At 38.6% G+C, this 11,462-nt stretch overlaps 1 protein-coding gene across 2 annotated transcripts in view; it reads left to right on the top strand.

The window, feature by feature from the left end:
• Window positions 1-2,998: 2,998 nt before the first annotated feature.
• The window catches only part of LOC132860100 (SH3 and cysteine-rich domain-containing protein 2-like), a 35,734-nt gene continuing 27,270 nt past the window's right edge, over window positions 2,999-11,462 (top strand). For both annotated transcript variants that reach the window (XM_060891175.1, XM_060891184.1), the window contains exon 1: window positions 2,999-3,337. In XM_060891175.1, coding sequence (XP_060747158.1) covers window positions 3,248-3,337 — 90 coding nt within the window. In that variant the 5' untranslated portion in view covers window positions 2,999-3,247. The remainder of the gene's footprint in view (window positions 3,338-11,462) is intronic.

Below are 11,462 nucleotides of genomic sequence, written 5' to 3'. Positions count from 1 at the left end.
CACAGGAACGTGCAGCGTGCACGCGCAGACAGAGCTGGAGGCATTTATCTATAACGTTAATCGGCGGAAAACCGCAACCAAAAGCAGTGAAATTTCAATTATCTTATTACCAGAGTTGATAGCACAAACAAAATATTAATTCAAACAATCCATTTAATATTAAATAAAAACGAATATTTATTTTTTTTATTATTAATGACTGCATTAATTGGACACACTGTTTGTAGAGAATGCACACATACATGAACTGATTTGATTCAAGACTGGCATCATTACATCATGCATAAAATTTTGGTGTCCACTTTTGCCATTTTAAATAATACCATAACTTTTGGCTTACTGTGTAGTCATATAATATATAATATAAAACTCTTCTTGTTTTAAATTCTCACTGAGGGCTAAACCCCCCTAAAGGTGAAATCCTAGAACCGCTCCTGCTCTTAACCCTCAATTGTATAAACATGAGATAATGTAAGTCTCTCTGGTATATAAGGGCGTCTGCTAAATGTAAAAGACCAGGGGTCGCATTTATAAAACTGTGCGTAGGATCCCTACTAAAAGTTTACGTACGCCAAAAAAAATTCCGATTTATAAAACCGTGCGTACGCACTCCTCTAAGCAATGTTCCCTTTATAAATCACAGATCACCCGCAGATGTGCGTACGTGAAATCCCGCCCTGTACACGCCCATTTTTAACCATAAATAGTCAATGCAAATCACTGCGCGGGCACGAGAGTGGACCTCGTTATAATGAGTTTCCTCTGGGCTCTGCGGGTTTAAAAATGGGGTGAGGAGCCAGCGTCTCAGGGGGGTAGCTACTGTCGCCTGCAGGTTATAATTATATTAAAAGCAACATTGTTATAATTATATTAAAACCAAAATAGTTACAGTTTCTACTTTTTAATATTGTTAAACTCACCAAGAAGCCAGCCATCACGTACTGCGCCTGCATTTAGTCTGTTCCCTACACTGCTATGTGTCAAGATAAAGGAATCGTGTTGAACCAGGCCAGCGTGGCACAATGTTTGTGAGGGTCATGTTGGAGTCACATATGATTTGCACATTAATAGAATGCACATGCTTTCTATTAACATAAGTAAATTAATTTTCAGATGTGAACTTATAGCAACATGAGCGCAGTCAATTGCGCCGATTACATTTGGGAAACCAGACATTGCTGCAAATTGCATTTTAATTTCGGCCTGTTCTCGCATAGTGTAGGGGAACCTGACGTATCGACTACCCATATTAAGTATACCATTCAAAACGACAGATATTATGGCACTCAGGGACGGCTGTGATATACCAGACCTATAGGGTGAGATGATAGATTCCAATAGAATTATTTCATATACAAAAAGGTCTTAGAGACAAAGTTGAGGATTACTTATAGTTTTTTTTATATAAATAATTTACCTGTCTGCCAATTCCCACTGGAAACAGCCGGTTGCCAAGAACCCCAGAGTGGTGATGACTTGTATTTGGACTGGGATGGCATGGTTCCGGCGTGTTGCCCTCTCTAATACTGGACCCAATTCAGCACATAGATCTAAGAGCACAGCTCTAGGGAATCTAAATCGGCTTATTAGCCAGTCATCATAATGGGCCAGGATATCATCATGGTCCCTGAAAACTCGTTCTCTCCTTATTCTGCCATTGGCGTAATCCTCCAACAGTGCCTGCAGTGCCATCATGAAGCATTACATACCCGGGTCACCGGAGCATTGATATGTTTCTAGCAATTAGACTGATCGTTAACACCTTGACAAAATCACAGAATTAATTTGTGGGCGAAAATTTAAGACGAAAATGTTGTAGTGAACACATGCTTCTTCATGACGGTTTTGAAATGAACACCGTAATAGTTAGGACCGATGATGAGTAGCGATTGTGCTTCATGACTGTATTTGCAGACTTTGACATTTTATGATATATGTACATTAAGGAAAATATTTCGTTTTTACATAAAAGGGTATTTCATGCTATTCTGTATCACATGTAGTCGCGCCGTCTCCTCCTGCGCTCCCGTTGTGGACAATGAGACTGTAAGGCAGCGCTGATTATTCATTCATTCATTCATTCATTCATCTTCTACCGCTTATCCGAACTACTCGGGTCACGGGGAGCCTGTGTCTATCCTCAGGCGTCATTGGGCATCAAGGCAGGATACACCCTGGACGGAGTAGCGCTGATTATTATTATTATTATTATTATTATTATTATTATTATTATTATTATTATTATTATTATTATTTTATTTTTAATACATTTTGAATTACGTTTGTATTTTACTAGATGTATATAGCCTAAAACAATCGGCACAAATAACACTGTTGGATTTAATCTTCATGATAATGTGGATATAACGTAAGAAATGGGGTGAAAATTAAATGTCATTAATTCTTATAATCGTTCTTCTCACATGTATTTTCTACAATCTAACTTCAGTTCACGACCTCACCATCTGTGTCGCCAATTCCCTTTGTCTCCAGAATGTGCGTACGCACGTCTCAAAGTTTGCTTAAAGGTGCGCACATTTTCCCGTCAAGTTGTTTTTTTATAGATCACAACCTTTGCGCGAAAACTGGCGTACGCACGTTTCCAGCCCCGTTTTGTGCGTACGCACGCTTTATAAATGAGACCCCAGGTGTTGGAGTGAAATTAGCCTGTTTAACAGTATAATTACATTGATCTATAGGGTATGAGTGTGACATAATAGTATGCTAGTTTTAGCAGATTAGCAAAACCCATGTTCATCAAGTAAATAAGTCCGTATTAAGATACACACTGTCATGATTTTTGTCTTTATTACATTAGCAGCCTGGTTTTGGACAGCAGTTATTGGTACCTCATCGTTATCCCCGCCCTATTTACCAACGTCACTACACTATTGCCGATCGTGTCCAATAGCGTTGAGGGTGCGTGCTGAAAGTTCTGAGAGCGCGAGAGCATCTGAGTGAGGCAGAGTGGACGCAGGTGTGCGCGCGTGTATGTGCGTGGACGTGTTTTACATCTTTAACGTGAAAGAACGTGACGTTTTGTCTGGTCAGAGGATGGACCGATAAAAAGAAAAAAGAAACGTAACCGTTGTTCTTTTGTTTTGGGTTCTTTTTAAGAAAAAAAAACAAAGAGTGTCTCGCGCACAGACCCGGTGGCTGGTGACGTTAGGAGGTGAAACTGCGTCAGAGCGCACGCGCGCGTCCTTTCTGTTACATAGATACTCTGTAGTCTCGCGTGGGGGAAAAAATGATGACAGAAAATGGCGAGAAAGAGAACGGGGATCACCGGGACCTGCAGCGTTCACCGGGTTCCGGTACAATCCGCCCCGAATCCAAGGTAAGGCAGTGCGCGAGCGCCACGCGCGTTTCGGTTAGAGCGGATGCGCGCGCGTTGCCAAAAATGTCTCTACTTTTTTGTTCAATTTTGTTTGTTTATTTTTTATTTAGCGTCAGAATATTAAACTAAAGACTGAACAAAAATATGCAAACGACCAGGCAAACTAGAACACTGAGGAGAATAATAAGAGTTTTTAATGACTGATCAAGATTACAGCCCAAAGTAGCAAAGAGTAAAAATAAAATGATATGAGTGTAGAGAAAAGAATGCAAAAGTATACAAAAGATCATGCACATAGTGATGGAGCCATAAACGCAGGACTGGAGCGAGAATCGAGAAGAACCTGCGATCAAGGGACTGAAGAACTGAAGGATAAAATGTGAATAAATCAGTGTTTCAGGAATAGAGTTTTTTTAAGTAGTAAAGAACGATGAAGATGTTTGAAAATGTTTCTGTGACATTTTATCGGTAAATTTCAGTGGAAAGTTTTGTGTTTTGGTGTTATGCGATTAAAGAAAATCACAGCCAATTTAAGAAGTAAACGAAAAAACTAAAAAAAAAAAAAAAGGAATTAAAGTTCAAATTATCCGTTTTCTTTTTCCCACAAAAATCCTATTTACCACACATTGTCAAGTGATCAAAAATATGAGCATGTCACTGACAGGTGTTTCATGTTGCCCAGGTGTGTCCTATTGGATTAATTGATTGATTGATTGATTCATTGATTGATTGATTCATTGATTGAGCTCTAGGGATTTACCTGCATTTGTTGTTAAAAAGTATAAACTGCCATAAAGATCAGAGAGCTGTCTATTAGAGAATCGCAAGCCATTGAGAAACTGAGAAAAGGAGGAAAATCAATTAAATCAATTGCATAAGTACAAATACAAAGATGAGCTACACAAGTCCTGCATCAAGTCCAGGACAAACCTCTGCCAAATCAAAGGAAAATCTAAAGTGAGGAGAAATAATGGATCTGTCCATGATCCAAATATACAAGCTCCTCAGTCAAGCATGATGGACATTGTGTCATGTCTTGAGCTTGCATGGATGCTTCTGGAACATTGTAACTGATCTTTGGTCATGATGATAACTTTATTGATGATGGTAGCAGCAAAATGATTTCAGAAGTCTACAGAAACATGTTGCATCCAATCTAATTGGGAGGAACGTCATTGTGCATCAAGACGATGATTCAAAACACACTGGCAACTAAACAAAGGACTTCATCAGAGAAAAAATGGAAGTGGTTTTACACTGGGCAAGTCAATCACCATACCTTTACCCAAATGTGCAGCATTTCACCTCCTGAAGAGAAGAATTAAGACCCGCAAAACAACATAATCAATTAAAGGGGCTGCAGTACAAACAAGGAAACGCATCACAACAAAAGAATGAAACATTTTTTGTGAAATTAGTGGGCTTTTGGTTTGGTGCAGATATTACAAGCTAGGCATCTGAAGCCAAATATTAAATGGTATTTTATTTACCTTCCATTTTGTTATAATACCTTTGCTTACCTAAAAATGGGGTAAGCTTTAAAGCTAAACTTTAAAAAGTTTAATTATTTGTACAGTGTAGTTACTACTGGCAATGGAATAAGTAAAAGATTAAACAGTTGATCTGCCAAATTCCTTTACTTTGTCATTTATTTTCAAATTATAATGGGGCCTACTTTAGTAAAAGGCTGTTGAACGTGTTTAGTTTCTGGAAAAACTCTTCCAATGGTTATATTTTCTCAGCTGAAAATTATGAAGACCCCAGCCTTTCCAAACTGCACATGTTTCTCTTTTGCATGTATATGTCTGATAACCTGTACAAGTCTGATAACCTGATGCCAATGTTGTTTTTTTGGTCTTATTTGTTGGTTACATTTATCTTTTTACTTTTGTACCAAGATAAAATACACAACACAACAGCTGTTGTACATCCACGACACAAACCCACATAATATCAATTATACATCTGTATATATAATACATAATACATATAGTACACTAATACATTCAATGCACAGCCATGGTTCACCAATGCCTACGATATTAACTTAACTAGCTCAACTCAGCTATAGGATCTACAAAATAAATTTAAAAGACCAAGTGGAAAAATCTGGAAATGGTCTGACAGCTTGCGGGTTTATGTAGCACTGTGGTCCTGGAGGAACATTATTATGTACTGCACTAACTATAAATGTCTGAAAGGACAAAAAAACAACTTGACAACTTTGATAACAAAGTCATTTGAATGCCTGATTCTCATATACCTGAGTACTGCCACTTGTTCCCTTTCAGTTTGGTTAACAGATCAGTGGATGCTACTGTAATTATGGGAGTGCAGTTTCTACAGTATCATCTGAACATCAGTGGCACATGTGCTAGAATTCACCTTGTGGTCTATAAGTCTATAACACAAATGAATGTTGACATGTAAATGGATATGCAACTTTTTGACTAATCATTAGCAGTATGTGTGAGTGATCTACCAGCCAGCCAGTTGATCATCATAGTGTCACCACGCTTATATATCTATTCAGGAAAGGGGAAAAGAGCAATTATCTGCAGGTAGTAGAATTTTTATGACCCAGAGTGTGGAAATAATAACCTAAGTACCCTCCTGCAATCTCCTCCCACCCCATTAGCCATCAAGTAAACAAGTGTTAATGTCATGACTCTAATCACAAAGATAGCACAGAAGCATATGCAATATGCACTTCTTTTAACAGCTACAGAAACTCAGCCTTTTATAGCGCATGCATACTTATACAGTAATCTCTGAAAGCTTCTGCTGCAGCATGTTATCCAATGTGCTGAAAGTCATTGGCTACAACCTACGACCCCTCACTAAATTACACCTCTCTAGAACAGTGAACTGATCCATGATGATTGCTACTGGTCCCACACCCCATGGATATCTTGTCATGGCTTTATCACTGTCAAGCAAGCAGATATATTTCACACACAGGCAATCTGCTGAAGTGATTGTTCACAAGACAAGACAATTTTGAGAGAAATACATTTTAATACAGCATCTTGTCTGGGCTCTAACTTCACAATAGTGAGGTCCCAGGCTAGGCTGTTTCATAAGAGCAGTGGGTAAAACCGTTCTGAGATGCAGTGACACATTTAGTGCCTCATGAGTGCCTCATGAGACACCATGCATAATGCTACAGTGTGCAATAATGGAGAAAGGGTAATACTTTAGTGCCAGACAATGGACTATGACTAAGAGTGCACACTATTTGAAGAAAAGAATTCACTTGAATTTCAACGTACTGTTCATGTGCTGTTGTGTCACAGTCCTTGGCATACACTTTCCTATGAGAACTATGGGTGTATGGTTATGGTTGCCAACTTGAGGCAATTGAGGTTGCTGAGGAGTAAGCTGACATTGCTGAAATCTCGTCAGTGTTGGCAAAATAACTTGAAATATACACAGAAGGCCATAAGACCAGTGCATCCTAATTAGCTCCATTCGAGAGCAGTCAATAGTGAGTTATTTTGCATTGGCAAAGAGCTCTACCTGTGCCTTGCCAAAGCTCCCAGGGCTGCGATACCACTTTCTTGGGCACATGCACTGTCTTGACAACATGTGTGCTGCACCACTGTGTGAGACACTCTCGGTGAGGCTAATTATGTTTGGATCAGCATGTGTTTCTTCTATGTCAGGCACCATCCAAACGTATGCCACCTTGGAGAATGATGTACTCGAACATCACAACATCACGTGAGCTAGAATATGGCAGCATCTCAAAATTGGCGGAAATCATTTGAGTGTTAAGAGACACTGGGGATGCATATGTAGTTAGAATAAGCAGTGTTCTCCAGTTTTCACCAGTTTATTTGTTATTGTTAATACGATAAAGCCGTATATGGAGTGATGGAACAACAGTGAGCGTTTGGTTAGCAGCACAATTTTTGACGCCGAATGATCTGGACAGCAGACGGAGAGGAATGGAGTGATATTTTCTGTTCCCCTGCAACTTGGTGACATTTTGCATCCTTTATGATGTTTTTCTTCATGTTGCAGGGTTTTTTTGTTTGTTTGTTTATTTTTATTATTTTTTTTAGGAATCTGGTGACAGTGATGTTGAAGAAATCAGACTACAGCGCCAGGGAAAATAAATCTAATCTAATCGAATCAGATGTCTGTTTATATTTACAGCTCTCTTTTTTGGGAAGTGGACTCATCTCCTTTATCTTTTCTCAGCTCTTCCCTTCACATGCAAGCTATGTAGTTAGGTAGAATTACTAAAACCTTTTTACTAATAACACATGATAATTAATGAATAACATTTTTAATAACAAAACTGTTTGAAGCTGATATCAATGATGCAGTAACTTTTGCTTGTTCTTTTCCCCTTTTCCCATTTTTTGTGCCAAAATATGCATTTCTTTCACTAATTTAAGATCATATTATCATAATACTAATAGCATGTTGAATGAGAGTGTGTGTGTGCCCTGCAATGGGTTGGCACTCCGTCCAGGGTGTATCCTGCCTTGATGCCCGATGACGCCTGAGATAGGCACAGGCTTCCCGTGACCCGAGGTAGTTCGGATAAGCGGTAGAAAATGAATGAATGAATGACGAATGAATAGTAGCATGTTCACCTTGTGGACAAATGGGAATACTAGTGTCTATATACTGTATATACATATACAGTGGTGTGAAAAAGTGTTTGCCCCTTCCTGATTTTATATTTTTTTGCACGTTTGTCACACTTAACTGTTTCAGATCATAAACAAATTTAAATATTAGTCAAAGATAACACAAGTTAACACAACATGTAGTATTTAAATGAAGGTTTTTATTGTTAAGGGAAAACAAAATCCAAACCCACATTTCCCTGTGTGAAAAAGTGTTTGCCCCCACCCTTAAAACATAACTTATCTGTGGTTTATCACACCTGAGTTCATTTCTCTAGCCACACCCAGGCCTGATTACTGCCACACCTGTTCACAATCAAGAAATCACTTAAATAAGACCTGACTGGCAAAGTGAAGTAGACCAGAAGATCCTCAAAAGCTACACATCATACCGAGATCCAAAGAAATTCAGGAACAAATGAGAAAGAAAATAATTGAGATCTGTCAGTCTGGAAAAGGTTATAAAGTCATTTCTAAAGCTTTGGGACCCCAGCGAGCCACAGTGAGAGCCATTATACACAAATGGCAAAAACATGGAACAGTGGTGAACCTTCCCAGGAGTGACCGGCCAACCAAAATTACCATAAGAGCACAGCGATGACTCATCCAAGATGTCACAAAAGACTCCACAACAACATCCAAAGAACTGCAGGCCTCACTTGCCTCATTTAAGGTCAGTGTTCATGACCCCACCATAAGAAAGGGACTGGGCGAAAAGGGCCTGCATGGCAGAGTTCCAAGAAAAAAACGCTGCTGATCAAAAAGAACATAAAGATTTGCCAGAAAACATCTTGATGATCCCCAAGACTCTGCGGACTGATGAGACAAAAGTTACAAATTTTGGAAGGTGTGTGTCCCATTACAAAAGAACATCATACCAACAGTAAAATATGGTGGTGGTAGTGTGATGGTCTGGGGCTGTTTTTCTGCTTCAGGACCTGGAAGACTTGCTGTGATAAATGAAACCATGATTTCTGCTGTCTACCAAAAATCCTGAAGGACAATGTGTGGCCATCTGTTTGTGACCTCAAGCTGAAGCGAACTTGGGTTCTGCAGCAGGACAATGATACAAAACACAACAGCAACTCCACCTGAATGGCTCAAAAGAAACAAAATGAAAACTTTGGAGTGGCCTAGTCAAAGTCCTGACCTGAATCCTATTGAGATGCTGTGGCAGGAATTAAAAAGACTCGAAAACCCCCCAATGTGGCTGAATAACATCACTTCTGCAAAGATGAGTAGACCAAAATTCCTCCACAGCGCTGTAACAGACTCACTGCAGGTTATCGCAAACGCTTGATTGCAGTTCTTGCTGCTAAGAGTGGACCAACCAGTTATTAGGTTTAGGGGGCAAGCACTTTTTCACACAGAGCCATGTAGGTTTGGATTTTGTTTTTCCTTAATAATAAAAACTTTCAACTAAAAACTGCATGTTGTGTTATCTTTGACTAATATTTAAATTTGTTTGCTTTGAAACATTAAAGTGTTAATTAACTAGCTTAATTTGTTCAATTAGTTTTTCTAGTTAAAAACCATTAAAGAAACAGAAGAGATAATAAAAAATAAATAAATAAATATTAAAATAAAAATAAAAGGAGAAGAGGAAATAAGAATAAAAATGAATACATACAATTAAAGTTTAAAATTAATTTAAAATTTCAAATACTATATATCTATCCTGAACCCTAATGAGCAAGCCGGAGGCGACGGCGGAAGAGATGATATGAGAAAGATCCTTTTGACGAACCAGGCTCAGAAGAGAACCCATTTGGGTGACACAGGACAGTAAATAATGTAAATGTAAATAATGTCCTTTCTACAACAGTTTATTATAGTACAACCAAGAGCTCCTGAGAAACTAGTGGGTCAACTCTGAGCTCACCATTGACCCAAAACTAATTCCTTCCTGTCAAAGTCTTCAAATGATTGCTGATAAAGACCAGACCATACAGCTGCCTGACACCACAATGGTTCAAAGAAGGCATGACAGTCACTGGCTGACCATGCAGATCAATGCCTGGCAGGGTGACCACCGGTGACAAGACTCCAGCCAGGGGTAGAACATCATAACGAAGTAGCTCTGTAAGAAGAGACGATCAGACTAGCGACAGAGAGAGAGAGGAGAAAATTGTTAGTAACAGTGGTATTGACCATTTACTAATATTACTAATATTACTAATTAACATTGACTGGTATTGACCATTTACTAATATATTTATTTACTCCGATTTTCATTATATTTAATAGATTTTGAGTACAAATGTGAATTTTCTTCAGACATTCACTTGTTTATCTCAGGATATAAAATCATCACTGGTACACTGATTCATATCAACCTTTAATCTTCCATGTTTTCAGATTTCAGGGAGCTTTTGTTCTCATATATTTATTTGTAGAGTAGAGCTTTGGACAAATTTGAGGTTGGTAGTTTGGACAAGTTATGGACAATGGTCGCCCTCCCTCTCTCTCTTTCTCTCTCTCTCTCTCTCTCTCTCTTACACACACACACACACACACACACACACATACAGCTCCTGCCAGCCTGAATAATTGTAACTGATGTTGATGTTTCAGCTGAGATGTAAGCAGCCCTGACAGAAACAGATAGAGTGATGACAGCCATTACACACTGATATTAATGTTCACCTGCCCCACAGGTCACTTTGTAGGTGTACATTTACAGACTTTAGCCCATTTGTAACACTACACAAAGTATTGGCACCCCTACCTTGTCCGTCCACAAAAAGGAAACAACACCGCTGTCATACCTGGATTATACTTATAGCCAGGGGCGGTTCTAGACCTTTTTAGGGTGGCTCCAGCCCCCGTCTGTGATCTCAGCCACCCTAAAACTATTTTATAATTAAGTATAATTTTTACTTTCATAAATAAACAATAAAAATTACGTTAAAATGCAGGACATGTCGTCGATGGGAAAGAAAATCGTTTATCAGTTTGATCCAAGAGCGAATTTTTTTACTTTGCTTTTACGCACGTGCGTTGTAGTCTTTCAAAAGTGCGTCATCAGCTGTCTGCTTTATTTGAACGGAGAAGCACAGGAACGTGCAGCGTGCACGCGCAGACAGAGCTGGAGGCATTTATCTATAACGTTAATCGGCGGATAGCCGCAAAGACGGCAACCAAAAGCAGTGAAATTTCACTATTTTTATTACCAGAGTTGATAGTACAAACAAAATATAAATGCAAACAATCCATTCAATACTAAATAAAAATAACATTTATTGATTTGGTCTTTGTCATGTGAATATTTTTTATTAATGACTGCATTAATTGGACACACTGTTTGTAGAGAATGCACACATACATGAACTGATTTGATTCAAGACTGGCATCATTACATCATGCATAAAATTTTGGTGTCCACTTTTGCCATTTTAAATAATACCATAACTTTTGGCTTACTGTGTAGTCATATAATATATAATATAAAACTCTTCTTGTTTTAAATTCTAACTGAGGGC

The sequence above is a fragment of the Tachysurus vachellii genome, chromosome 2 (assembly GCF_030014155.1).
Source record: "Tachysurus vachellii isolate PV-2020 chromosome 2, HZAU_Pvac_v1, whole genome shotgun sequence".
Classification (NCBI taxonomy): Eukaryota; Metazoa; Chordata; class Actinopteri; order Siluriformes; family Bagridae; genus Tachysurus; species Tachysurus vachellii.
This window is presented reverse-complemented; position numbering and strand designations above follow the sequence as displayed.